Source organism: Neopelma chrysocephalum, unplaced genomic scaffold (genome assembly GCF_003984885.1).
Source record: "Neopelma chrysocephalum unplaced genomic scaffold, ASM398488v2 Primary Assembly neopelma1_74, whole genome shotgun sequence".
Lineage (NCBI taxonomy): Eukaryota > Metazoa > Chordata > Aves > Passeriformes > Pipridae > Neopelma > Neopelma chrysocephalum.
Window position 1 is genome coordinate 215,904 of NW_020897735.1, and position 27,846 is coordinate 243,749.

Sequence of the window (27,846 nt, forward strand, 5' to 3'; positions counted from 1 at the left end):
GACACACTGCTCACAGACCCCACAGAGGGATGGACACACTGCTCACAACCCCCTCTGACACAGAGCTGGGAATAAAATCCAGCTCTTCCACAGCTCCAGATCCAACGTGCAGCTCCCACTGCCTTTGGAAATGCCTGTGCCAGATCCCTGAGCTCCCACCTCTTATCTGGAGCTGCAGTTGGTGATTCCCAGCACTGCCTGGGCCTGTCTGCCAGCAACTGGTTCCCAGCATTGAAAACCCAGCGGGTCCCAGCCCCTGTGCAGGAGGTCAGTGCCAGGAGAGCCAAGGTGTGAACCCCTGCTGAGCCATGGCACAGGTCCTAGCGTGGCACTGCTGCTCTGCCAGCCTGCTTACACTCACACCCTCGCTCTCCCAGGCACTGGCAACTCTGCATCAGCCCAAAAACCCACCCACGAGGCTCAGACTGGCATGAAGACTCAGCCAGCAGCTGAGTCAGGGTCTGGGTGAGGTGCTGGGCTGCAGGGTGGGCTGCCAGGTCCTCACATCACTGGCACTGTTTGGGCACAGAGGGCTCTGCCCTTCTGAATGTCTTCCCAAAAAGTTCCCTGGGAGCTGGGCCTTCCAGCCAGGATAGGATGTGCAGATTTTAAGGGTGATGCAGGGTCTATAATCCATGTAATTGTTCTGGACCAACCCAAAACTAAACATTTCCCAGTGCCCCTGGAGAATCCAGAGACTGAAAACATCAGTAGCACAAGATGTCATTTAGAGCAACACATCCCCAAATAGTCCAAAGCAAAATATCCCATTTTTCACTTCTGTTCCAGTTTACAAAACACAACAACCAAAATAAGTGTCTAAACATAATTTACAGACATCTAAACATCTTTCAAGTTAAAACCCAACATCTCATTTTGCAAAAGATGTACCCAAAGGGCTCAGGTTTGCTGAGAGGGATATCTGATAGGATTGTTTAACCTGAAACAATTCAGAGGACCCATTTTCCACTAAAAAAAAAAAAGTCAAACCTCTCAGCAGCTCACGTGTGTCTGTGTGTGCTTGAACACGTGGAAATGTGTGTCTGTGTGCAATTATACATGTGCAGGGTGAGAAAGGGAAGACAAGAGCCAGGTGGGGTAAGCCAGGACAGCTCTAACACTGGTTTACAACAGGGAGAATACTGTGCCCCAGTTTCATGCTGCCACCCCAGCCTTTGGGCACAAGGCTCTAACCCCTCTGCTATCTGCAGATCTCTGGGGCTGTGGGAACCCTCTCCCAGCTCCACTGAGAGCACAGAGCACGTCCCAGCCTTGGCAACAGGAGAGCAAAGTGCCCCCGTGCAGCCGAGTGTGACGGGGAGTCAGCCAGGAATGAGCGGGCCTGGGAGGAGAAGGGAAGCTTTTGTGCTGGGTAATTCGGGGGGAGGAAGGTCTTCCATCCTGGCCTGGGGATGGCTGGGGCTGCTCAGCTCCTGGGGGAGCCTGTGGGGCCAAGCTTTGCCCCACGAGGGGTGGGGTCACACCAGACCCTGGCCCCGGGCACCGTGTGTGTCACTGCTGCTTCTGCCACAGGGACAGTGCCCAGGGCTGTGTCACAGGCTGCACCAGCACCAAAGAGAGGAGGGAGGGAGAAAAGGGGCAGTTCTGCCTTTTGCAGGCAAAACTGGCCCTATTAGAAGGGTTTGGGAGTATTGGTGGGAAAGGTCTCTCCTGTCCGTGAGGAACAGAGGACATTTCCCCCTTAATGCATCTGCTCCCAGGTGTCTTTAAAGCACATGGAGGGACAAATCACACACCCAGCAGGCCCCAGCCAGCCTGTCTGACACCAAAGGGCTCCAGCCTGCCCTGGCCAGGGAAACACTCGCTGGCTTTGCAGCAATTCCAGTGCTTGTGTGGGGCTGGGGTCAGGGAGGGAAGCTGCTGTCGGAGGAGCCGTTCCAGCCTGAGCTGGTGGAAGGGATTTGCTGTGCCAAGGTCTGTGCTTGGACAGACCTGTTGTATTTTCTCAGCTGTGCAGAGCAGTAACCTCCCTCCAGAGCTGGGTGGGCAGGAACACAACCCCTCTCACAGCAAGTTCTTGGGCTGCATTCCCACCTCGATCCAAGAGGGTCAGAGAAACCTTTCCCCGGGTTTATCTCTTTTGATACATTCCTAATGTGAACTAAGGGAAACAGCTTCAGCAGAGAGGCCCTGACACAGCTTGTCCAGGTCCCCCACGTTCAATAAAGGTCAATATAAATTAAAATAGTGCAGAGAAGAGCAGAGGGAGAACCCACAGGCAGCTCCTGGGTGAACATCCCATCACAGAGAGCAGGGCTCAGCTGGTCTGCAGCACAGAGAGCACCCAGGCCTTGTCCATCTGCACCCCACAGGGCCAGGAGAGGCAATTCTAGCTGAGGAACAAAGCTGGCACAAGGAAAAGAGGGGAAAAAATGGGTATGAACAAGCACAAGATGGTAATCAAACAGGTTCCCACCCATGAGAGAAGTTTGCCAGGCTAAGGGAGGAGGCACATGAATGTTCTTTGGGAGCAGACCTAGCAGGCAGGAAAACCTGTTCCTTACTGATGGTCTCTGACAAAGGGAAAATTTGGGTTTCTGCTCCTGAAGTGCTTTTCTGCTTTACTGTAGGAAAAATGCAGTGTTGGCCCTCCTGGGACAGCCAAGGACCATTGTTGGGAATTCCCACCAGAGGACAGCAGTGCCAGGCCCTGCCTGGGCAGGGGCACAAGGCAGAGCACCCTGAGATCACCATCTACAGCCTCAGGCTCTGGCACCAGCCCTTTGGAAGACCCTCTCCTGGTCACCACATGGAGAAAGCAGAGCTGGCCCTGCCCTGCCACGGCTCTGCTGCTCAGAGCACACGCTCCTCATGTCACCAGTGCTGCTCAGCCCATGGAGGGAACTGTGGCTGCAGAGATGAAGCTTGGCCTGGACTTGGTCACAGAGCCAAGAGGCATCAGAGAACCCACATTATTGAGCATGAGTCCCATAGACAAAGACAGGAGGATTTCAGCCTCCAGGCAGCCCTCAGCAGTTTGACACTTCCAAGGCAAAACAGGGAATGAGCAGCAGCCCTGGGAAGGAACAGCAGCCCTGGGAAGGGGCAGCAGCCCTGGGAAGGGGGTCACTGCATGGCTGCCTGCTCTGCTCACCAGAACAAGCAGCTTTGAAATAAAACTCTTGCTTAAAAAGCAGCACCCAGAAAGGGCCACTCTGAGTGAGGCCCAGCCATCCCACACCACGAATGGCCAAGCACCTGCTGCCAAATTCACCTGCTCTCGAGGGGGGTGATGGGCTCAGAACCAAACCCTCCCCAGGCCAGCAGAGCTCGGCCCCCTCTGCCCACGGGGCTCCTTCAAACCTGAGACGGCCACGGAAAGACCCCCGAGGAGCAAAGAAGGAAACTGGGGCTCTGCCCTAACGGGGCCACAGCTCTGGCCAGGCCAGCCCCACACAGCACCCCCTGCCCTGCCCCTGCCCGGGGGCAGAACGACCCCTGGGCACCTCCAGGGTTGGCCGAGGGCACTGCCCCCTTTGCCAGCCCGGTGGAGCCGTGTGTTATTCCAGCTCGGGGAGGCAGAAGTGACCAAGCTGCTGCTCAGCGCCCAAAACACCCCCGGGGAGCAGCTCCCGAGCCCCTTCCCCCCGGGAAAGGGGGCTGGGGCCGCAGCCAAAGCTCCGGGCTTCGGCCGTGCCCTGTCCCAGCTCCCGGCGCTGCACCAGCCGCAGCCACAGCCCCGTCCCCCGGGCCCCGTGTGACCCCTGCCCCCAAATCCGGGGGCCCCGTGTGTCCCCTGCCCCCAAATCCGGGGGCTCCGTGTGCCCCCTGCCCCCAAATCCGGGGGCTCCGCACTCACCGAACGTGCTCAGGTAGAAGGAGCTTCCCCGGGGATCATCCCGGCGGGAGCAGAGCGAGACCCTGCGGACACTGCCGGGCTCCATGGCGGGACACCGATAATTAGCCGCTAATTGGAGCCCTCCCTGCCTTGCCCGGTGATTCCGGCAGGGAGTGCCCGGCAGGGCCGGGTTTCCATGGGACACGCGTCCAGCCGTTGGAATGGCGCGGCTCCCATTGGCCCCCGGGATTTGAACCGGGAGCGCACCTGCCGGGACACGCGGGGCCATCCCCGGCATCCCGACACCGCAGGGATGCGGCTGGAGCTCTGCCCTGCCCTGGGCACCCGAGACCCCGCCGATGCTCCAGGGATGAGCTCCTGGGAAAAGGGGGAAAACCTACAACCCCTCTCCTCTGCTGTGAGTAACCCCCGGGACTGTTCGTGCCACCGGCTTTGCACCCTCAGCACACTCAGCTGTCCAGGGAACGATCCCACCGGAACAACGTGGGGCAGGAGCATTTGGGGAAATTGGGGAAAAGTGGGGAAATTACTGCAGACTGGGAAAGGGTGCAGGAGAACTGGGGGTGAGCCAGGAAAGGGAGGGATGGCAGGGCGTGGGTGACCTGCTTGGCTCTCACATCACAGAATGTGCTGAGTTGGAAGGACCCACAAGGATCATCGAGTCCAACTCCTGGCCCTGCACAGGACCATCCCCAGAGTCACACCGTGTGCTTGAGAGTATGACCCAAACAAGGGAAGAGTCATGCAGCCTCCCCAGGCTTATGGGGTCACTCTGCAAGACCCCAGAGCAGCTCCTTCCATCACCCAGGAGCTGGCAATGCACCCACCAGCTCTGGGGGCTGCACCACAGCTTACAGGAGGCACCCAGAGCTGAGCATCAGCCCTGGAGAGTGTTGTGGAATGATGGAGATGGTTTCTTGGGGAAAAAAAAAACCTCCCCAAAGGCTGGGCTGCCCCAGAACTTTCTGGGATGAAAAAGCATGAGATTTCCCACAGAGCCCAGGGTGCTGGACACACCCCCCATCACACTCCACACCCTCCTGGCCAGGGCTGAGCCCTGCCTGGCCCACAGCCCCTCTCACACCCCATCACCTACCTTTGCCTTTCACTCTCGCATGACTGATCCTCCTCCTGCCCCCTGATGGTGCCCTCGGGTCCCGCAGGGAGGGTTGTCCAGCCCCACATGGCCCCTTCCTCACGGCTGGCAGATCCTCCAGCTCCAACAATGGGGGCTTTTGCCCCGTCCCTGCCAGAGAAAAGAGGAGATGAGAGCAGGACGTGGCAGGACAGGGAGCTGGGACACGGGAGACATCACAGGCTCTGCAGGACCCTCGGGTTTACCCACCACAGGGGAATGTCTGCTCCTTGCCCCAGCCTCCCCCAGAACAGCACACTGCCAGGGCTCCTGCACTGACCTGCCCTGGCCAGCTCTGCACACACATGGCACGTGTCCCAAGCCATCACCCCACTGCCCAGCCCTGCCTGGGAGCGGGAAGGAGAGGAGGGATGCTGATCCCTCAGTCCAGCAGCACAGCAGAACACAGATCCATGTTCAGAGGGAGTCACCCCTGGCACACATCCCAGCTGCAGCCTTGGCCACAGCCCTTCACATCCCTTCACATCCCTTCACCTCCCACAGGCCCAGAGCAGCCCCAAGGCTCCGCTCAGCACTGGTTTGTTACATTGGAACAGATGCACAGTCCCACCAGGGCTCCAGTGATCTGTGAGCAGCTCTCCAGGACAATCGAGACACTGCCCTGCCACCCCTGGGTGTTCAGGACAGTCTTAGAATCATAGAAGGGTCTGGGGTGGAAGAGACCTAAAGATTGTCTCAGTTCCATCCCCACTTCCACCAGCCCAGGTTGCTCCAAGCTCCATCCAACCTGGCCTTGGACACTTCCAGGGATGGGGCAGCCACAGCTTCTATGGGCAACCTGGGCCAGGGCCTCACCACCCTCACAGGGAGGAATTCCTTCCCAATATCCCATCTATCCCTGCCCTCTGGCAGTGGGAAGCCACTGCCCCGTGTCCTGGCATTCCAGGCCCTTGTCCCAAGTCCCTCTCCAGTTCTCCTGGAGCCCCTTTAGGCCCTGGAAGGGGCTCTCAGGTCTCCCTGGAGCCTTCTCTTGTCCAGGTGAACCCCCCCAGCTCTCCCAGCCTGGCTCCAGAGCAGAGGGGCTCCAGCCCTGGGAGCATCTCCGTGGCCTCCTCTGGACTCAGTCCAGCTCCACATCCTGCTGTTGGTGGCCCCAAAGCTGGGCACAGTCTTGCAAGACTCTGGCTCAGACCCAGCTCCCAGCCCACACCCTGCTGATGTTCTGAGGCTCAGAGCAGCAGGGAGGCTCCACACAAGGAGGAATTGGATGGTTTCCTCATGTCCAGCTCCCTGTGAAGGCACACCAGCCCCAGCCTGTCCCTCCTCACTCACAGCCAGCAAACCCCCACCCAGGAACCTGCCACAGGATCTGATGCTGACAGAGACAAAAGGATACAGATCCAGAACTGGGAGCCTTGAGGGAGCAACAGCACAGAGCAACCAGCACTGCCCAGTACCTCTTCAGGGTCAGAAACGTCTGCCCAGGCTTCTTCCACAGAGATGGGCAGGTCAGGATTAGTGCAGCACCAGTGTCTTACACTGCCCTTACACAGACCCAGCTCTGGAGTCCCAGATTGACTTCCCTGAAGGGCAGAGGGGCAGAGCAGTGTCCCCCACCCCATGGTGGACCCACACCACACACAGAGAAGCTGTAAAAGCAAAAGAGCCTGAAGTGGGATTTTGGTGCCAGCCCGAGCACTCCAGAGCCAGGATGTGCCCCTCAGCCCTGTGCCATGGCAGTGTGTACCAGGATGGACAGATGGACAGCACCTCCCACACCCTGCCCAGTGCCTCCAGGTACCCCGAGACATCCCCAGCCCCACCCTCACATCCCCCAGCCAGAGGGGCCTGGCAAAGAGGCAGGAACTTGGAAAGGCTGTTTGCTCCCTGGAAAAGCTGCCCTTTCCCCCAGAGTTTGGCTGACTCTGGCAGGGGCACTGGATGGTTCAGCTGGATTTACACTGGCAAAACTGCCTGAAACTGCAGGAAAAGCAACAGGAGGGACAGAGTGAGCAAGGGAGGGAGGGAAGGAGGAATGTCCACTGGACAGCCCGATCCATCACTGCCACAGACACCTATTGTACCACTGCCATAAATCTCAGCCCCTCTGGGCACCAGGGGAGACAAATAACGACCCAGCAGCCTCCAAAGGGCTCCAGACAAAGAGCACAGCTCTGTTTGGGCTGCCTGGCAGTGCTCAGCCCTAACCTTGACACCCTCAGAGGCCTTGGGAAAGCACCCAGCCAAGCAGGCAGCCAAAACCACTCACTGCTTGGTGCCTCTGGAGATGTTTGGAGCCAGTGAAGGCCTGGCAGGGCTTTCTGCTCCCACACAAAGCTCCTGCCCCACGGTGGCAAGGGGCCAGGTGCCTCCTTATCCCTCCTTCCCATGTCACAGCAGCCAGGCACGAGCTGGGCTGTGAGCTGGACACTGTGCAGCTCAGCCACCAGTGGGGCAGAAAAGGCCCAGAGCTGAGTCCACTCAGGCTGTGAGAGTCACCCTGGTGCTCCAGGGAGCACCCAGATCCACCCCCATGGATGCTGTGCTGTAGCCCAAGGGAAGAGACAGCAGGCAGCAGGGTGAGGGCTGTGGGCAGAGCTGAGCTGCCCTCCTGCTGCTCAGCCCTTTGGCAGCAATGCCCAGGAGCTCCCCATCACTGTCTCCAGCCACAGGGATCCAGAGCCCAGGCTGGGGTAGGGAGGGGGCCCTAACAAAGATGTGATTTATTCTTTAATTGCTGCTTGTTTGCTCAGCACTGCAGTGGCCTTTGCTGCCCTAATCAAAATGCAGAGGATGCACCAGCAGTGCAGGACATGTCAACAAGCAGAAACATCTGTGAGACAGCAGAGCCACAGCACCAGGAGCTCCCCCAAGCTCTGCTTCCCCAGCAGTGCAGCACATCTGCCTTTTCTCACCCCACTGCTGGACTGGAGTCCAGGGGGAAGCTGGATCCCTGTTTCCCAGCCAAGCTGAGGGTGTCAGAGCTGTGGGAGGTGAGCAAAAGATGCAGCCTGGTGACACTGGTCCAAACCCTGCAAGCTGGAGCCACCACCTAAACTCTTCTGTCTGCCTGGTGGCCCCCCAGCTCCCAGTGCTGCCCTGCAGACTCTGGAATCCTTCAGGACCAGTAATCCATGGGGATGCTGTCGGCTCCTGCCTCTCCAACAGGGACTTGAAGCAGCAAGCTCAGGGTGAGCTCTGGTGGAATGTGGTGGGCACAGGAGGGGAAAGGCTGCTCCAGTGTCTCTGCCCATACAAGTACCTGGCTTCCCACATCTGGCACAGCTGCTTTGTGGGTCCCTGAGGTGGGGATTAATGCAGCCAACAAAACCCAGAAGCACAAGGAGGGGAACACAGAGGCACAGAGAAGGAACAGGTCCTTTGCCAGCAGCCAGGAGCACATCCCTGCACCACACTCAGGCTCTCCAGCCAGGAGATGACCTGCCCAAGCACACAGCCTATGCCACAGCATTCCACAGCTCCCTCTCCCAAGGGGATATTTGCACCCTGGCCTTTAGGAACACCTCCCCATGGCCTGCTCTGTGCTCTCCCTGTGGATATGGGCACAGCCAGGGGGGGCAGGTCTGGCTCTGCCCAGCAGCAAAGCCTTCAGCTCCAGCACAGCTCAGCAACATCAGAGCTCATCCAAACTGAGCTGAAACTGGAGCTGCCACATCCTCTGCCACATCTGCTGACAGGCAAGAGAGCCCTGAACACAGAGCTGGGGTGGGGGATGAACCCCTTCTTCCCATCCTCATCTTCATCTCTTGTCTTCAACAGGCAGCACTGGTAAGAACCTGGGAGAGGAACTGAGTCCCGTGTATTTATGTTACAGAATATTCCAAGAGCTCCCCCTTCCTGCCCACAGGGAGGGTCTGGGGACCTCTCACAGCAGCTCAGACCCCCTCCCTCCTGGCTGTGTTTGTGTTGCAGATGCAGATCCCCAGAAGAGAGGCCCTGGACTGCCTGGGGTCACAGTCCATGCTGCTGTCACCTCCTGGACAGGAGGGGTGAAGAAGGACCCTGCCACTGTCCCCAACATCCATCCATCCCTTGCCACTGTTGGTGCCTGAGCTCCACAGACACAGGTAAATTATGTCAAAGCACTGACCTGGACCACCAGGAACCAGCAGACAGGTGGGATGGCCCTGCTCAGGGATACAGGGTCATTTCTAAGGCACTTCAAAATGTTCCTCCCTTCAGGATAATCAAAAACTCCCCTTCATTTGTTCAGCTGAATCCATCTGCTGACATTCCCAGTGACCCCCATCTGCCACCCATCAAAAGCAAAGCTTTTCCCAAGCAAATTTACTTGACCCTCAAAAAAACCCCAGTCTGGGGTTGCCTGTTGCAGTGCAACCAGGGACCAGCACAGCTCAGCCCACGGGACAGGCACATGGAGCAGCAAAGATCCCCTCTGCAATCCCAGCTATCCCAAACCTCTGGAATGTGAGCAGAGCATGTACCTGCCCAGCCTTGCCATGTCCTGCTCTCCTTCCCCACAAAGCACCTCAACAGCACCAGGACCATGGTCTGTGTCGTCCCTCTCTCTCTGCCAAACCTGCAGCTCTCCCCAGCACACACAGAGTGCTCAGGGGTGTTTACATGCCCTCCTGTCTCCAAGGAGCTCCCCAGGCTCCCACAAAGCCTCTCCTCTCCATGTCTTTATTGGAATAGGCTTTTAAGAGACAAGCAGGACAGTAACAAATGCAGTGTCTCCCTCACTAGAGCAGGCAGACTCACAGCTGGGGGGGAAAGAGTCCTCGGGGACAGGGCTTTCAAAATAATAATAAATAAATTATAGTAAAGAGTCTCTGTGGGACTCCCAGGCCATGGGAGTCCCCCCCAAGCAACTCCCAGAGGGTTTGAGGCTCAGTGGCTGCAGAAATCACTCCTAAGACTCAAACCCAGCAGATTCAATCCGCTCCATCCTGCGGCACAAGGAGATAGGAGAGACCCGGGATAAACACGATCCCACATGGATCTGAGTCCCCACAACAGGCATGGGGGAGATACAGACCCTCATCTCCTCCAGGTGCCAGGATCTGGCTCCCTGGTGATAACCAGGCACCTGCAGAGTCATCCCCCACCCTTCCCTCCCCCAGGGACAGAGCAAACTGCAAACTGAATGGAGGAACCCTCCGAGCACTCACATGTGAGCCCTGGCTCTCCCAGCTGCTCCATGGCTCCAGGCAGGATCAGGATCCTCTCCAAGCACCAGCCTCCTGTGCTCAAGCTGTGATTTAGCTGCCACCAGCCTTTGACTGTGGCACCACTGTGGAGGAGGGGGGAAAAAATAAAACAAAACCAGTATATAAACGTCCCAAGGGAGCAGAGATCCAGTCTGGGAAGTTACAACTTAAAGTGTAAGCTGGGAAAAGATGGTGGCCCCGTCCTCCCCTGGCTCCCAACAGCAAAGAATCAACTCCTCCTAACTTCCCTCCTCACATTCCAACCCCTGGGACTGACCTTAACCTGCAGTTTTGTTCAAGTCTCCAGCAAAGTGCCCATTCAGCTGGTTGGCCTGGGAGTTAATGACTTTCTTTTAAAATTTAACACAGTTCTCCATCACAAATTTCAGTCTGCCAGCACTGGGATCTGCCTTTGGCTGGATATTCAAATCCAAGCACGTGCCTGGACAGTTATTCCAGGCAAAAGGGTAACAAACACACACAGAAAACCCACGAGGTTGAAGCTGCCTTAGAAACTAAAGAAACTAAATCAGACTGGGAAAAATTATCTGGCTTTCCAAATGGTAAGAGGATTGGAAGAAAGAGGGTTTGGGCTATTTCTGGGCAATCCTGAGGGCAGATTTCTGGGATTAGCACAGTCTGCCATATAGGGCAGACACACAAACCACAGCACTCTCCCAGCAGCAGGGTTGCTGCAGCCCCCTCTTCCCCAGGGTCCAGCTGAGGTGCTCCTGTCTCTGACAGCACCTCGAGCACAGCTGAACCATTCCCTGGAGAACACCAGTGAGGAACCCAACAAAACTGCAGACTGGCTGATAACCAAATCCTTTTCCAATCTGGGACCCAGGGAAGGTTTCTCCTCCCGACAGGGTGTCTTCAGAAACACCACACCTTCTCTGCTCACATCCGTGAGCATCCTGCTGGAGCCCAAACCTGCCAGACAGCCATGGCACCCCCAGCAGCACCCTCAGCATGGTCTTTGCTGCTGCCTTTGCCAACCTGCAGCTCTGTTGGCATCTGCTTTCAGGGCAGATGCACTTGGGACTCCATGTTCCTGGAAAACTGCCCCTCCCAGCCCGGAGAGAATGTTGCACTGGGGGTTAAACGAGTACTGACCCAACATCAACAAACACCTCACGGGCTGCTCCCACCCTCTGCCCACTGCACAAAGCCACCCATCCCCTTCCACAGCGTCCCCACAGCCAGCACAGGACCCCAACAGGGCCCTCAGGTCAGCACTGCTGCTTTGGTGAGATATCAGAGTCTGAGCCATGTCCAGAGTCTCACAAGAACTTTGCATCTCTGTAGGACTTGATGCATTTGGCATTTTGCACCTGTAGTTTTGGGTAACAAACCCTTTTCCAAATCTCTCTCTCTGCCCCTTCCCCAAAAAATTAACAGTCTGAACATGCAAAGGGGCCAACCCACAGCGATTCTTGGGCTCTGCACTGGTGAGGCAGTGCTGTAAGACCTCAGGATGCCCCTGGCTTGAAGCACAGTGAGTGCTCCCAGGGCAGGCAGAGGCTCTGGGACAAACCCCGTGAGAGCAGGAGCTGGGACAGACCTGGGCTGCTCCCCAGGAATGCAGAGCACAGACCAGCCTGAGTGCACAAGGAATTGTTCCTGTGCCCATCCTCTGGCAGGGCCAAGCTTGCTGACCTCTGAAAACAGTTCATCTTGTCCCTCACCCTTCCCACTCTAAGGCTAAACTGTGGCTGAAACTAAAGCAGCTACAACAATGGTGTGGTTTGTGTTAGAGCTACTGCCTAAACCAGCTCCTCTCCATGAGAGCAGCAGAGAGACAGGGGGAGAGCGAGAAGCTCTTGTTTTATTTCCATTCAGATTTTCACCTGCCTTGAACACTCTACAGCTGCAGAAACTGCCTGGCTGCTTCCCTTGCCTGGTAATGGAGACACACGGGGTTAATTTGGAAGAGGGATCCCTTAGAAGCCCAGTGATGCTTCCTGGTCACTCCAGAAACATCCTGTACAGAACATCTCCTGCAGGGCCTGGCAGAGCCTCCCACTGTCACCCCCGCAGTGAGGAAACAGCAGCTACAGGGGCTTCTGACAGAGCAACCCATGGGTTATCCATCCATGGATTGTGGGCTCCCCATCCCTGGAAGTGTCCAAGGCCAGGTTGGATGGGGCTTGGAGCAACCTGGGCTAGTGGAAGGTGTCCCTGCCCATGGCAGGGGGTGGGACTGGGTGAGTTTTAATGTCCCTTCCAACCCAAACGATTCTGTGACTGTGATTCTGTTCTCAGGAAAGGAACACAGTCTAATTCACCCTCAGAAGGCTGAGAGGAGACACTGACCCCAGAGCATTAATAGGGCACCATAAAATATTTTTATTTCTTTTTTTTGTCCTCCTTTTCTCCTTTTGCCTTGTCTAGCCTGCAGGATAACAGTAGGCTGGGCACACACCTCACCTAGGAACAATGCCCAAACACCTCAAAATCTCCCCAGCTCAAGACTTTGTCCTTGGTTTTGCATTTCCTTGAGGCACTGGGACTTTTCAGGCCATTTAACACATGCCTGTCTTACACCTTTAACCTGATTAAAAGCACAGCTAATTACAGCAGTACATAAATTCATGGCACCGTTCTCCTCCATGTGCTCTGAACCCTTGATGACACTGGGGGAGAGCAGCCCTGTGAGACATTCCAGGTCTCTTAGAGGGTGTCTGATCTGAACATCCAGTCCTGCTGCAGCATTTTGACAAATGCTGAGTATTAATCCATTGCTGATTTATTTTAATGCAATAAAAATAATATAATAATCAAGCTGGGTCTTTAGTGACACTTCTCATAAAAGAGATCGGTTTCAGTACAGCAAAAGGTCTCTTGGGAATGATGCTTTGGCCTTAGAATGGTCAAATGGATCAAGGTAATTAAGTTAAAACAGCTTAAGAAGTTATTGACTGTCACCTGAGCTGAACTCTGTGCTCAGTCTGGAGCTGCAGCAGAGCTGAGCTGCTGGATCAGGTAACTGAGACCATGGACCTGGATCCTGCTTCCCAGGGATCTGGGACTATCCAGCCTCCCAGTGAGCCACTTTAGCTCACTAATTTCACAGAAAATTAACTATTTCTGGCACTGGCACAGCAGCCAGGGCTTATGATGGGGGCAGAGAGAGATCAAATGCCAGAAATCACGGGATCCCAGATGGGTTTGGGTTGGAAAGGACCTTAAAGCTCATCCAGTTCCACCCCATGCCATGGGCAGGGACACCTTCCACTAGCCCAGGTTGCTCCAAGCCCCGTCCAACCTGGCCTTGGACACTTCCAGGGATGGGGCAGCCACAGCTTCTCTGGGCAACCTGTGCCAGGGCCTCCCCACCCTCACAGGGAAGGATTTCTTCCTAATATCTGACTAAGTCTCCTCTCCCTCAGTTTAAAGCTGTTCCCCTTGTCCTGGGGCACAACAGAAAGGGGTAAGTCACCCTTTTTCTTGACAGAGATCTCCTTTGTCTTCTGGTGAAACCTCACTCTGAGGCTGCACCGAGTTATGAAATCAAATGCACCGAGGTTCTCCTACACTTTTATGTTCAGATTGAGCTAATTTAGCTGAAAGTTGCATCTGAAAAGGCAGCTGCCTCCTTTCCCTCCCCATAACTCCATGATCCTGACTCCCCGCTTTAGCCCAGGCATGGGGGCAGGCCCAGAGTCTCTCAGGTTAGAAGGGACCCAGAAGGATCATCAAGTCCAACTCCCTGCTCCTTGCAGGACTACAAAAAAAATTTATGACTAATTGCATCCTCCAGATGTTTCTTGAGCTCTGGCAGGCTTGGTGCCATGACCACTTCCCCTAGGAACCTGTTCCAGTGAGGAATCTTTCCAAGAATATTTAAGAATATAAGAATATTCAAGAACAGTTAAGAAAATAAAAGCAGACCCATTGGGTGAGACAAAGCTCAGTGTCCTGTTTCATGTCAGAAAGTGATGCCTGGGGGAGAACACAAGAATACACATGAGACATTTTCCCAAAATAGCTGCCCAGCCCCAAACCATTTTCAATTGAAGGACTTTCCACTGCAGTTGGATCAAATTTACTGTACATTTTGCAGCCATAGAAAGAGTTGGATCCCATTTGGGTGGTGCCACACCATTAGTCCAGCCTTACTGGGCCCCCTTTAAGCCACTTCTGTGGATTAATTTGCATTCTGGATCAATTAGCAGAGCCCAGCCTGATTATTGCATATATTGTTTCACCCTGATTCTATTACCCATAATCAGGAAGGCTTTCCTTTCCCTCCAAGCTGAAAACACTCACTTTTCACAATGTTATTAAAGAGCACGAGGTTCATCTGTCCAGGTGAGAGAACGTCTGACCCTGCTGCAGAGTTCAGGCCTGGCAAACAGGTCTGGCTGAAGCACAGAGCAAACAGGAACAAGATTCATGGTGTCACAAACCCAAATGAGCACCGGGGAAGGTAACACAGAGGTTACCCTACAGCTTTCCTCTGCAAAGCACTTTCCAAAGGGAGTAACAAAGTTAGAGTTAATGCAATAGTCGGCCCACGCAGCTGGAAATAGCTCCTGACCTGGAACACGGGATTTGTCCAAGTGCCTTTCTCAGGTCACAGAGGAGAGTCCACTCAATCAGCAGAATTTCAGGCTGGAATTTTTTTGACAGTTAAAACTGCTGAATTAGTATATGGTAAAAAAAAAAGCACCCCAGGAAGATATTTTGAGAATGAAAGTGCTGTATTTGGAGGCCTTTGTCAGAGATGATCTAACCTTGCAGGGCCTGAGGAAGAGAAGTGTGTGAGTGACACCTACATGGGACACCTACATCCACTGGGAACTGGGCTCCTCGCTGCACTGCCTGGCTTGTCTTTAGGGAAAGGAAAAACAGGATGGTTCCAGACATTAGCTCTAAGTTAGAGGACTGATGCACTTAAAAATTTATAAATTACAACGACCAAGTAAAAGCCTATTTCCTTTTAAAAATGATGCTGTCGGGTTTTTCAAATTATTAATTTTTCCATTAAAAAAACCCCAAACCACGGACAATCTCCCAGACAAATTTAACCTGGTAAATGCAACCCCCTGTACCACCATCCCACACCAGTTTGGGATGTGTCCCTGCCTTCAGCCTTGTGGACATTGGGTCTCTTGCTGTTGGTTACACACACTGAGAGCCAACAGGGCATGGCCTGAGCTCTGCCCTGAGCTCTGCCCTGTCCCTCTAGCTCCCCCTCAGCCATAACTGGCTCTGCACAGCACTTGGGGTGGATCTGTTCAGCACTAATGAGGGGGGGAAAGGTGTGAAGTGACTCACAGGCTTAGGAACTCACTGAACGACTTTCAGGCTCAGGAGCTCCCAGATCCTTGTGTCCCCCCCCTCCCAGGCTCTCCCTCTGTCCTTGCTCCTACTCCCAGCCCCCAGAGCCCCCACGAACTCCCAGTCACTGCAGTGTAGCACCACCTACACCTGCCCTACACCTACACCTGCCCCATCACATGCACCTACACTTGCTATACCTGCCCTCATCCCTACCCTTATCCCAAGCTCTGCCCCAACATCTCCCCCTCCCCTCCCTTCCCCTGTCCCGTCCCTCTCCCGCCATTCCCGCTCCCGGGGCGGGCCGTGCCGCGGTGCGCGCCGGGACCGGGCGGGGCGGCGGCGGCGCGGGGAGCGGTACGGCCGGGCCGGGACCTGGGATCCCCCCGAGTCCCGCCGGGATCCCCCCGTGTCCCGCCGGGACACCCCCTCCGCGGGACCCCCCGCGCCCCTGACCCCCCGTTTGCCTTGCAGGAGGCCCAGGATGGCGGAGAGACCCGAGGACCTGAACCTGCCCAACGCCGTCATCACCCGCATCATCAAGGAGGCGGTGGGTGCCGGGCCCGCGGCGGGAGCACCGGGACACCGGGGGCTCCGGCCCTTGGAGACCCTTAGAGACCCCAGTCCTCGGAGACCTCGGCCCCGGGAGACCCCAGTCCTGGGAGACCCCAGTCTTGGAAATCCCGGCCCCGGGAGACCCCGGTCCTTGGAGACCCCGGCCCCGGGAGACCCCGGTCCTTGGAGACCCCGGCCCCGGGAGGCCCCGGTCCCTGTCCCCGTGCTGTGTCCCGGTCCCGCTCCCAGCTGTGCTGGCGCTGTCCCCTCTCGGATGCCGGGGGGACACCCCAGGGTGGGTCCGGGCTGCGCTGTCCCAAGGGATGCTCCAAAGCCGAGCTCAGCGGCAAGGCAGGTCCTGCAGTGGGACTGTCAGAACCACCCGAAAACTCACAGCAGAAGTCCGTGTCTGTATAAAAATCTACAATAATTCCCAGTCGTTAATATAATCGGTTCTGGAGCTGTGAGACGTTGCTGGGTGGAAGTGGGTCTGGGAGGGCGTTGGTGTGTGACAGGAGATGGAAGTCACTGGATGAGTTACCCTGGACATAGTGGCCAGACCCCCCAACCCAGAGGTCAGACCCCCCAACCCAGGGGTCACTCGGCTTCTGCTCAGGGGCACTGAGGGGACACAGTCACTGCACGTGGCTTTCAGCTGCATCAGAGCTGTGACAACCCCCCAGAGCTCCCTCAGAGCTGGGAACCTCAGAGTTCCCTGTTCCAGGCCCTCTGAATGCCTTAACGGAACTGACACGTGAATTATGCGAGTTTAAGTCATCTTTAGCAGCTGCTGATAAAAGTTGAATTTGTTTTCCAGCTCCCTGATGGAGTCAATATTTCCAAAGAAGCCCGGAGCGCGATATCCCGAGCAGCAAGTGTGTTTGTGCTGTATGCAACATCCTGGTAAGGACTGGCTGCAGCTGAGTGATAATTCTCCTCTCTGCTGGCCTGGAGACTCTTTCCCAGTGTTTGTTTCTGTATTGTCTGTATCAATAAACCCTGCCAGGTTGCAGCAGGTGGGTTTTAACTGCCTGTAACAACCCATGGGAAGGCAGCTGGGCTGGGGACACAGAGATGTCCCAAAAAGAGGGGCCCCAAACTGCCATTAACCTTAGAACAAGGCTGCACGTTCTTCCTGGCAAAGGCAGGAGCACTTGGCTCACTTTTTATTTAGGCTCCTCGCCACATCACTGTGTTAGGGAAAGTGTGAGCCAGCCTGGAGCTGCCACAGAGAACACTGTCAGGTTTTTGGGGTGTCCAGGCAGTCACTTCTCTGGTGTCAAGTACTCACAGGGCTGTGGGGAACTGCCACAGCCAGTGTTCAGGTTTTCTCCTTCCCCTTGCTTGTAGATAAGGTCTGTGCAAGCAGAAAACTCATATAGGAAAGCACAAACAGCCAGTGTAAACAGGAAGGTGTCTCAAACCTCCATTAGAAAGAGATAAAAAAAACTCCTAAATGTTTAGGAGATGGCTTTTATGTTTTTTTAAGTTGCTCGTGACTTTTAATAGACCAGACTAAGTTGATGACAGTTCCCAACTGCCTCTCTTTTACATCTTGTTTTTGCCTTGTTTTTGCCTAGTGCAAATAACTTTGCCATGAAGGGGAAGAGGAAAACGCTGAATGCTGGTGACGTGCTCTCTGCCATGGAGGAGATGGAGTTCCAGAGGTTCATGGTCCCTCTGAAGGAATCCCTGGAAGGTACAGGCCTTCGTTTGTGTCCGGAGAGTCTGATTAGCACCGAGTCGTGTTTTCCTCGAACGCTGGACAAGCAACACTTACTTGCCTGTCTTGTTTCTCTTCTCTTTGCCCAGCATCCTACACTGCAGTTTGCCTGGGGAATAACTAATGTGCACCTTAACGGGACTGGGATAACATTATTGCACAACTGATGAGGATTGAGAAAGTCTCATCTGCCCTCACTCCCCTATTATGTTTATCTAAGGAAAGCCGTAGGTGCTGCCTGTAAATGTGAACTCCTGCGTCCTTTTCAGCATTTTTCTGCTGAAATTTAACCTGATTTCCTATGGAGCTGCTCAGCACAGCTCAGCTCGTAGGGTGAGTTGCTGCTCTGAGTTCCTGCTCCCCTGGTGAGCCGGGAGAGCAGGGGGGTGTTGGAGCTCAGCCGCCGCCCTGTCCGTGCCAGGTCCTCACTGCCCCCTCTCCTTCAGTTTACAGGCGTGAGCAGAAGGGAAAGAAGGAAGCCAGGAAAGATAAAGACAAGAAGGCAGACTCAGAGGAGCAGGATAAAAGCCGAGAGGAAGAAAATGATGACGATGATGAAAGGATGGAGGAGGAAGAGCAGAACGACGAGGAAGAGGTGGACAACTGAGCTGGCTGAGAGGGGCTGGGCTGTGTGCAGAGGGATATAAACACTGTAAATCAACCCTGCTGTGTCCCCTCTTGTTTCCCTTAGAGCTTTGTACTGTCCCTCTGCAGCCTGTCCCTTTTGGGCTTTAATTTGGACATAAAGGACTTGTGCTGAAGCTTTTTCCGGGGCAGGGCAGCTCCTCCTGGTGCCTGGGGGGCTTGGCCCCCTCCCTCCTCTGGGCAGAGCTTTGATGCTGGGTTGGCTCTGAAATAGAGGAAAAAAGAGCTGGCAGGTGCTCAGTGCAGAAGCTGGTCGGGAGAACATGGGAACTCTTGAATATCAGGGGCTGAATCCAACAGACCATTAACCCTCTGGGGTGTAGAACCCAGATGATGATGTCAGGAGGCTTGGAAGCTGGACATTTAAGTTTTGATCCAAGGGACTCATTTTTTCCCTGTGTTCCCTTGCATCCTGGCTGTGCCTTCTCTCCCTGCTGTGCTGTGACAGTGCCTCTGTCCTTCAGCCTGAGCAGCGCTACAGGGGCCACGAGTCCACTCACTGATCACCCAAACCACCCTAAATCCAAAAACTTCACAGCACTGGAAGTGTAAACAGAACACTGAAAGTGTCTTTAGAGCCCTGAGAGACCAAGAGGAAATTAATTTAACATCTGAAGCAAAATGAAGGGCTAAAATGAGTGTCAGGGGTACGAAGAGGTGGCTTTGTGCAGTGCTGGGTGTGGTGGTGTCACCTGTCCCTGCTCTGAGGAGCTGCAGCTCCTGCAGCAAGTTTAAATGTGGCAGAACAGAGTGGTGGATTGTGGTGCCTTGTTTTTGTTTTTTTTTTTAATTTTCCCAATGGGAATGGACTAATTCCATCCAAGGTCCCTCTGTAGCCTTCACCAGTCATTCCAGGGACATGGATCCCTCCAGATGCAATGGGCAGGATGTGCCCACCCAGGAGGCTCAACCTCAGGTTGAGCTGTGGAAAAGGCTCCTGCAGGAAAAGAAGGTTGAAAGAAGCTGTTTGTATCCCTTGTGCCTGTGTAGGTTTGTGCTTTTCCACTTGGATTGTTAGTTTTGATGCCTTTCCTTTCTCTCTCTGAGAAGGTACCTATAGAGGAAGCTCCTTTCAGGGGAAAATGCTTTATTTGACTTTTTGAAGACTAATACATCCAATGTTTGAATTTAACAGATGGGTGAAGGAAACCTGAGGAAAGTTTTAAGTGCATCTAAGTAGAACCCACGAGTTTTGCTGATGTGCAGTTTTAAAATAGCACTTGTGGGGACTCATAGATCCTTTCCACCAAAAGAAATTGCTGCAGAGCCACCCACAAGAGCCAACCCTGCCTTCCTGCTTTTCTGGCACACTGGATTTTCACACACTCAAGGCCAGCTCCTGAAAAAGAACTGAATCAACACAGATTTTCTGCTGTCTAGTTTCTGCTGGCCTGCAGTCAGCACATGGAAAGCCTGAGCCTGAATGTCTTCCCAAACATCTCTGATAAACACCTGCCTTCCAGCTCTTTTTCTTTCTTTTTTTCTCTTCAGTACATATCTGGGGTGCATATTCTGGAAAGGAATGATGCCTAAATAAAAGCCAGATTTTTTTTTTATAGAAGTGGAGTCTCATATTTCGGGCAGTTATAAAATGAGCAGGTTGTGGTTGTGTAAGGGGGAACAGAGGGAGCAGCCAAGGCAGGAGCAAACACCCTGGGAAATGGGTTCTGGAGCAGCTGATGGCAGGAGGAGGATGAGGGGAGGATGAAGGCTGTGAGAAGAGCAAGGGAATTGAGACTGGCAAGAAGGGGGAGATTTCCAGGTCTCGGAGAAGCAAAGTTGGGGTGCTGCTGTTTGTCCTGCTGGAGGAACAAGCTCAGCCTTGCTCCAGGGAGAGCCTCCAGGCTGGGGGGATAGACAGATCCAGGGGCTGGGTCCAGGGTTTCTGCCCTGCAGCAGGCCAGGGAATGCTGCTATGGCATGGGAGCTGCAGGATCTCCCAAAATAAACCCAATCCCAACATCTCCCCTGCACTGGAGAGACCAAGGTAGTGGCAGTGCTGCTGGGCCTGCAGTGGGGCTGCAGCTTCTCTGGGCCTGGCAGGCCCCCAGCCCCCCAAAGCCCTGCTCCACATCCCTCTGCAGCCCCCCAAAGCCCTGCTCCAGACTTCTGCAGCCCCACAAACCCTGCTCTCTCCCACCACAGCCTCCCAGCCATGCTCCCTGCTCACACAGCACCCCAAACGCTGCTTTCTGATCCTCAGCACCCCAGTACCCTGCTCTGGTGCCGCCAGAACCCCCAAAACTGGCTCCAGGTCCTCCCACAGCACCCTAAAACTGGACTGCATGTCCCCCCAGCACCCCAAATGCCTGCTCTAGCCCCCCTCGGAACCCCAAAACCTGGCTCTACTTCCCCCCCTGCAGCACTTCAAAACTGGACTGCATGACCCCCCACCACCCCAAAGTCCCGCTCCACACCCCTGCAGCACCCCAAAGATTTGTTCCAGCCTCCTCCAGAACCCCAAAAACTGCCTCCAGGGCCCCCAGAACCGCAAAACCTGGGCCCAGGTTCTCCCACAGCACCCCAAAAATGCACTGCATGCTCCCCAGCACCCTCAAGCTCTGCTCCTCAGCCCTGCAGTCCCCAAAACCCTGCTCCAGCATCTGCAGAACCCCAAAACCTGGCTCCACGTCCCCCTGCAACACCCAAAAACTGCACTGCATGGTCCCCCAGCACCCCAAAGCCCTGCTCCCCCCCCCCCCCCCCCCCGAGCCCCACTGGGGGTTCCACTTCCCCCCACAGCACCCCAAAACTGGACTGCATGACCCTCCACCACCCCAAAACCCGGCTCCACAGCCCTGCAGCCCCCCAAAACTGCACCGCCTGGCTCCCTAGCACCCCAACGCTCTGCTCCGCGCCCCCGCAGCCCCCCAAAATCCTCTTCGAGCGCCCCCAGCACCCCAAACCTGGTTCCAGGTCCCTCCCCAGCACCCTAACACAGGACCACATTCTCCCTCAGCCCCCCAAAGCCTGTCTCCTGCCCCCTCAGCACCCCCATCCCCGCCCCAGCCCCTTCACCCCCCAAAAACTCCTCCTTCTCCTCCTCCCCGCCCCTCCCGCCCTTTTCCCGCGCGGCGCCGCGCGAGACTTCCCGCCACCACTCCCCCGCGGGGGCGGGGCTATGCTGATGAGGGGCGTGGCCATGCAAATCGCGAGGGCTCGGGGGCAGAGAGGCGGCCGGAGCGGACACGGCGGGCGGTGAGTGCGGGACCGGGAATGGGATCGGGATCATGGATCAGGGATCGGGGGTCCGGGACCGGAGCCGGGGCTGCCCCGAGGCCGGGATGGCCCCAGGGACGGGGCCCGGCCGGGCAAGGAGGCAGCGCTTGGGTCAGGCAGGAAGGGCAGCCCCGGGTAACGCAGCAAGGACAGCCCGGGGTTTGCCCGGTGTTACTCGATTTTTGCCCGGTTTTGCTCTCTTTTTGCCCAGTTTTGCTCGGTTTTTGCTCGGTAGCCGTGGCAACGGCGGGGCAAGCACGGAGCAGCGTGTGATGCTCCGAGCTGGCAGCGGTGCTGAGCTCCCGCCCGTGCTGGGGTGTGATTGCAGACCCCTGGGCACCCCCGTGCCCATCCTGGAACAGGAAACCTGCTGGAAGGGCTTCACCTTCGTTAGTGACTCTTAATTAACGCTGTTTCGTCTTGACCTTTGCTACTGACTCTTAATTAACGCTGCAACAGCTTGACCTTTGTTAGTGGCCGTTAATTAACCCACAGCTCCGTTGGCTCCCTTTCCTACAACACCCCAGTGTGTCCCTTCTCCCACCGGGGATTTTGGGAGTTTGCGTATCCCTGGGATTTAGCTAAATAGTTGTATGGCACAGGATGAGGCCACATGCGCTTCTGTGTCCTAAAAACATCTTCCTCCAGCCTCGTGTTGGCACTGAACAAACTCCCCCTGTTCGAGGGGGCGTCGGGGGCCGGGGCAGTGCCGGGTCCGGCTTTACCCGGGGCAGTGCTGGGTCAGGCTGCAGCCCGTCCAGGGGGTTTGTTTGGTTTGTGGCGGTGCCAGGGGCCAGCACCGTGTGCCGGGTTGTCCCTGGGCAGCCGCTTCTCTTCCCTCGAGGGCAGCGAGGCACCGCCACGAACCCGGGCTGGGCAAAGAGTGGGTTCGAGTGCTGCGGGTTTGGGCTGGTCCCGGTGTGCGGGAGCAAAGGTGAACTCAGGGAGAGAGCTGCAGGGCTGCCCTTGAGTTCCTGGAGCTGCAGGACTGTGCTTAACCTCCTGCTGGAGTTGCAGGGCTGTCCTTAACCCCCTCCTGGAGCTGCTCCAGTGTGCACGGAGCGAATGGCTTTAGAAAGGCAGATTTGGGCCGCGAATGTGGGAGGAAGGCAGGCGTGCTGTGCCGGGAGCCCTGAGGGATACCGGGGGAACAGCCCCAGCCCGGGGTGAGCGTGTGGTGCAATGTCCCCTGTCTGCCCGCTCCTGCAGCCCGTGCCCTGTGTCTGTGCCCTGTGTCCCTGCCCGTCGGGCGGGTCGGTCCCGGCTGTGCCACCCCGGTGCCCTGCACAGGGAGCAGCTCCTCCTGCTCGTGGGGCTGGTGAGCAGGACCCGGCTCAGGCTCAGCCCCACCAGGGCCCACCCGTCCCGGCTCTTATCTCCTCCCTACCATCCCACCACGTGCCCATCCCCTCCTTGCCCGGAGAGGGCAGTTTCTGGAGCTGTGGCCTCTATCTGTCCCATACAGTCAGGTGCCCCCGGTCCCACCCGGCCCCCCTGCCCTTGCTCCGCTGGGATTAACTGTTTAGAGCATTTTTTGGATTCTCGAGGTGGGTTTTGTTCACTGAGCCCTTTGTTTGCCGCGGCTCCCTGGAGCCAGGCACCGTGGGGAGCTGCCAGCTCCGGTTCACCCGAGGGCTGTCCCCTTCCCTGGAGCGAGGACTGGAGCGGCAGCTTTCCAAGGGCTAAAAATGACCTGCCAAGGGATGCCATGGCGCTGCCAGCCTGCCTGTCAGCTGCTCTGCGTCCCCCACAAGCACCACCTGATTTTTTTATCCAGTGTTTTTGTCCGTGTAACCAAGAGGGGCCTTTCCCCATCCACAGAGGTGATTCCTCGGGGTACCAGAGGCTCGATTCCAGCCCTGGGCAATGCAGTGCCCCTGTGTTCCAAGTGCCCTGGGCACTGGGTGGGTCTGACACAGACTGAGTTTGGCTCAGTAGTAGAATATCTGACGGGTCTTGAGTGTGTAAAATAGGTGAACACCTCAGATTAAAGGTTTTCCCAAAGTGAAAATGAGCCATCTCCTGCACAGCTCCGTTGCTGACTGGTGTTGTGGGTGCCATGGACTCTGTCCTGGGATGCTCTGAGCTGTGCCTGAGCTGTGCCTGTTCTCCAGAGGGCTGGGTACAGGCAGGGGGTCAGTGAGGTTCATTGCCTGGGGAATCTCTCCTGGAATGGGACTGGAGAGCACAGGGCTGCTCCCCTGAAATGAGTCCCATCCTCCTGCCACTCTGTCTCCCTAGGGAAGACCTGCCCTGCCCAGGGGTAGTCAAAGGACTCCACTTGCCCTTTCAGAGCCCATCTGAGCTCTCCTCCTGCCCACCTCCCAAAAATCCCACACTCTCCAGTAGGGCCTCTGCTTTGTCTCCCAGTGCCCCCCGGCTCCTCAGCACAGGGGGTTTGGGGGATGTGGCCCTGTGTGTGCAGCCACAAGTCCTTGAAGCTGCTCTGCACAAACAGTCTGTGGTTGGGGTTGTGCTTTCCAGGGCTGTGCAGCTGCTCCTTCTGTGCTGCAGCCAAAGAAATGCCTCGTCCCAGGAGAGCCGCCTTCCCACGGCCCCTTCCATCACACCCACCAGCAACGCGGTGTGAGAATTTAGTGCTCATGGAAATGTAAATCTTAGTGGTCTGATCACAGAATTATTACTAATCTGTTAGAGAAGAAGAAAATATTGCTGCAGAAGAACTTTCAACAACAGCGGAGCCAATGATTGATTTATGTGTGTTCAGTACCTGCTCTTTGTTACCTCAGAAACCAGTTTTGCCCAAGTCCCCAGTTTTCTTTACCCAGCAGTAAGTGGCCACTGGAGTTGTGTGACTGGGGGGTTTAGAGCCCTGGTGTCCTCAGGATGATCCTGCCCCTTTCTCATCCAGTGCCCCTCCTCTGCTGTAACTGTGCCCTCACACTGTGGCCATAAACATGTTGTGCCTCATGGAATGGTTTGAGTTGGAAGGGACATTAAAGATCACTGAGTTCCAGCACAGAGCAGCTCTTTACTCCTCTGCATACAAAAGCTTTATCTCAGAGTTACTCAGCACTAAGGAAGAGTAAAATGAATGAACAGTGACCCTCTGGGTGCTCAGGCAGAGGAGCCTCTGGAGGGTGAAGGTGGTTCTGCTGTGGGAGGATCCAGTGGCTGGAACTGGGGGGTTTCCTACACAGAACTGGGGGGTTTTGTGGGGAGGAGTCTCTGTCATCCCTGTTTATGGGAAGGGCTGTTGAGTGACTGCTGATGGGGGTCCTGCAGCACCCACCAGGCACAGGGCAGTGCCCAGGGGAGGTGGCTGGAGGGGCCCGGGACAGGGACAGTCCTGCAGTGGCTGCCTGGATCTCAGCCCCCTCCTCAGCAGTTTACCAGGACCCTGCCGGGTTCTTTTGTTGTTGCAGAGCCTCCCTGCCCAGCCTGCAGCAGCCCCACCATGCAGGCAGACTCTGTCCTCCACAGCGGGTACTTCCACCCGGTGCTGCGCTCCTGGCAGTGCACGGCCACCACCTTCGACGCCTCCAACCTCATCTACCCCATCTTTGTCACGTGAGTGAGCCCTGGCTCTGGGCTGACTGGCTGGGTCCATCCCAGGAGCTCCCTGAGCTCTTCAGTAGGTTCAGAGTCCCTGTGCACAAGCCTGGGAGAGGGGCTTCCTTCTCACACCGAGTCCTGACATCTCCGTCCCCTCCTCCTCCCACAGGGACAACCCTGATGCCGTGGAGCCCATCCCCAGCCTCCCTGGACAAGCCAGGTACAAATCCAACCCCAGTGAGACACATGCTGGTCGCTGCTGGGATTTATGGCATGAGATGAGCATGAGCCAGGGGTGATGCTTCCAACCCTCTGGTCCCTACCTTGGGGATTCCCTGGGATCAGGCAGGGCAGGAACATCCATCCACTAAGGGAGTGGAGGGAATCATGCTGGGAATGCTGGGGAAGTAGCAGTACTGGGAGGGCAGCACCAGGGTGTCTCAGGCTGTCCCAGAGCACTCACACGTTGTGTGGGTTGGAAGCAAATGGGGTTTCCAGCAGCAGCCACAGAACGTGTGCAGGATGTGGGCTGTGGTCCTGCACTGGATCCTGCTGGACTGGCAGCTCCTGTCTCCATCTGCTGCCACATTAGCAGGGCTCTGGTCAGAGAGGCCCAGGGGGGTGGGCTGGTGGGGAGGTGGGCTGGATCTGCAACAGGGAGGCCAAGATAAGGAATCCAAGGGCAGGGCACAGCTTCTCCTTTCAGAGCAGCGTCCATGCTGGGCAGATAATGCTCCTGCAGCCCCAGATAAGGGCCCAGATTGTTCCTCCCAGTGTTCAGGCAACACCTCCCCTGTACCTCCAGCTGCTGCCTGGTGATGCTGGATTGCTCCCAGGGCAGCATCCCAGCCACAGGCAGCTCTTCCCAGGAGCAGGTGTGGGTGCCTGGCAGCTCCCTTCCCTTTGCCCTGCTCAGGTATGGAGTGAACAAGCTCGAGGGGATGCTGCAGCCCCTCGTCCAAGACGGCCTGAAGTGTGTGCTCATCTTCGGGGTGCCCAGCAAGGTCCACAAGGTCAGTGCCTGGTGGTGAGGGGGGCTTGGGGCAGCCATGGGGGTTGGGAGAGCAGTGTGGGGCTGAACCTACAGCCCACTCAGCAGAGCACATGGGGATGGGAGACTGCAGTGACACCCAAAAAGGCCCCCAGAGCTCTGCAGGTGGCCGCAGAACCTGCACTCACTGCCCAGAAGTGCTTCTCCATCACCCTTTTCCCTCGGTGCTGGTCACACCATCCCGCCTTAGAGGGTCCCACAGTCCAGGAGCTGTTTCCTGGGCAGAGCTGCTGCCACGGAGGAGCCGGGGGGACGTGTGGGCTGCGTGTGCTGAGGTGGTTGTGTTCCCACAGGATGAGAGAGGCTCTGCTGCCGATGCCGAGGGCACTCCTGCCATCCAGGCCATCAGGAGGATCCGCTCCACCTTCCCAGAGCTGCTCATTGCCTGTGATGTTTGCTTGTGCCCTTACACCTCGCATGGGCACTGCGGTGAGCACGGCCCGTGGGCCTGGGCTGCACTCCTGGTGTTTTCCTGGCTCTGGGAGTCTCCAGGGATGTGCCATTTTCTGCTGAGGGGCTCCATGTGCTGGTGGGTTCTGGCCAGCTCCTGCCCCAAGACCTGGCCCCCCATTACTGGTGTAGGAAGCTGGGAGGCCTCTCCTGGGTTTTGACAGCAGGGTGGGAGGGACAGGTCGTTCAGGCCCTCACTGTGGCCATCTGAGTCTGTCTGAGCCTTCCCTGGAGCACCCACACCTCCAGGCCCTGCAGGGCTCCTCATCCAGCTCCCTCAACACATTCCTCACTGCTGCTCTGAGCATCTCCACAGCTTGTCCCCAGAGCTACACCCCCCTGGGGACTGAGGCACTGCTGTCCCTGCCCTGGTGTAACCCTGGGTTTGTCTCCAGGTATCCTGCGAGAGGACGGCACCATCCAGAACGAGCTCAGCTGCCAGCGGCTGGCAGAGGTGGCACTGGCCTACGCCAAAGCAGGTGGGAGCCCAGGCAGGGACAGCCCAGCTGGACTCTGCTCGCCCCTCTCTCACTTCACACACGCAATCAACGAGGTTGGAAAAGACCTCTGAGATCACTGAATCCAACCTGTGACCCAACCCCACCTTGTCACCCAGACCATGGCACTGATGCCACATCCAGGCTCTGCTCAAACACCTCCAGGGACGGGGACTCCACCCCCTCCCTGGGCAGCCCATTCCAAGGGCTGATCCCTCTCTCTGCAAACAACTTCTGCCCAATGGCCAACCTAAACCTCCCCTGGGGCAGCTCAAGGCTGTGCCCTCTTGTCCTGCTGCTGGTTCCTGGCAGCAGAGCCCGACCCCCCCCGGCTCCCCCCTCCTGTCAGGGAGTTGCAGAGAGTGAGAAGGTCTCCCCTGAGCCTCCTCCTCTCCAGGCTGAGCCCCCCCCCAGCTCCCTCAGCCTCTCCTCACAGCACTTGTGCTCCAGACCCTTCCCCAGCCTCGTTGCCCTTCTCTGGACCTGCTCCAGCCCCTCCATGTCCTTCCTGAGCTGAGGGGCCACAACTGGGGCACAGCACTTGAGGGGTGGCCTCAACCAGTGCTGAGTACAGGGGCAGAATCACTGCCCTGGTCCTTTTCTGAGCAGACCCAAAAGCAAATTGGGCCTGATTCTAACTGGGACTGCTCCCCTGCCCTCCCTGCACTGGTCCCAGCAATGCTGCCGGCACCAGAACCTTTTGGTAGAGCCAAAGCCTCAGGTGCTTCCCTGCATCCCTGTCCTTCCCCGCATCCCTGTCCTTCCTGCATCCCTGTCCTTCCTGCATCCCTGTCCT

The 27,846-nt window shown here is 56.5% G+C and overlaps 3 protein-coding genes across 6 annotated transcripts in view; 2 read left to right on the forward strand and 1 right to left on the reverse strand.

The window, feature by feature from the left end:
* RGS3 (regulator of G protein signaling 3) overlaps positions 1–15,406 on the reverse strand; it is a 93,391-nt gene extending 77,985 nt beyond the window's left edge. The window contains exons 1-3 of one of the 3 annotated variants that reach the window (XM_027687768.1): positions 15,392–15,406; positions 10,070–10,191; positions 4,917–5,066 (exon numbers count right to left, since the gene is read on the reverse strand). In XM_027687768.1, the coding sequence (XP_027543569.1) occupies positions 4,917–5,066; positions 10,070–10,100 (181 nt within the window). In that variant the 5' untranslated portion in view covers positions 10,101–10,191; positions 15,392–15,406. Of the gene's footprint in view, positions 1–3,820; positions 3,945–4,916; positions 5,067–10,069; positions 10,192–10,385; positions 10,515–15,391 lie in introns of those variants that run through there. The other 2 variants (XM_027687766.1, XM_027687769.1) reach the window with 2 other exon arrangements.
* A 385-nt stretch (positions 15,407–15,791) lies between these two features.
* On the forward strand, positions 15,792–19,873 carry POLE3 (DNA polymerase epsilon 3, accessory subunit). The gene is made up of 4 exons (XM_027687966.1): positions 15,792–15,944; positions 16,767–16,852; positions 17,530–17,648; positions 18,119–19,873. The coding sequence occupies exons 1-4, from the start codon at positions 15,879–15,881 to the stop codon at positions 18,277–18,279; spliced, it is 432 nt and encodes a 143-aa protein (XP_027543767.1). The 5' UTR covers positions 15,792–15,878; the 3' UTR covers positions 18,280–19,873.
* Positions 19,874–21,421: 1,548 nt separating this feature from the next.
* The window catches only part of ALAD (aminolevulinate dehydratase), an 8,838-nt gene continuing 2,413 nt past the window's right edge, over positions 21,422–27,846 (forward strand). For both annotated transcript variants that reach the window (XM_027687986.1, XM_027687985.1), the window contains exons 1-6: positions 21,422–21,515; positions 24,923–25,067; positions 25,222–25,272; positions 25,969–26,065; positions 26,397–26,532; positions 26,949–27,032. In XM_027687986.1, coding sequence (XP_027543787.1) covers positions 24,955–25,067; positions 25,222–25,272; positions 25,969–26,065; positions 26,397–26,532; positions 26,949–27,032 — 481 coding nt within the window. In that variant the 5' untranslated portion in view covers positions 21,422–21,515; positions 24,923–24,954. The remainder of the gene's footprint in view (positions 21,516–24,922; positions 25,068–25,221; positions 25,273–25,968; positions 26,066–26,396; positions 26,533–26,948; positions 27,033–27,846) is intronic.

Excerpts from the sequence above, each read along its gene's own strand:
- POLE3 (XM_027687966.1), top strand. The coding sequence starts at position 15,879 with ATGGCGGAGAGACCCGAGGACCTGAACCTGCCCAACGCCGTCATCACC. Across the intron at positions 16,853-17,529 it reads GTGCTGTATGCAACATCCTG|TGCAAATAACTTTGCCATGA; the intron begins GTAAGGACTGGC and ends GTTTTTGCCTAG. Across the intron at positions 17,649-18,118 it reads TCTGAAGGAATCCCTGGAAG|TTTACAGGCGTGAGCAGAAG; the intron begins GTACAGGCCTTC and ends CCTCTCCTTCAG.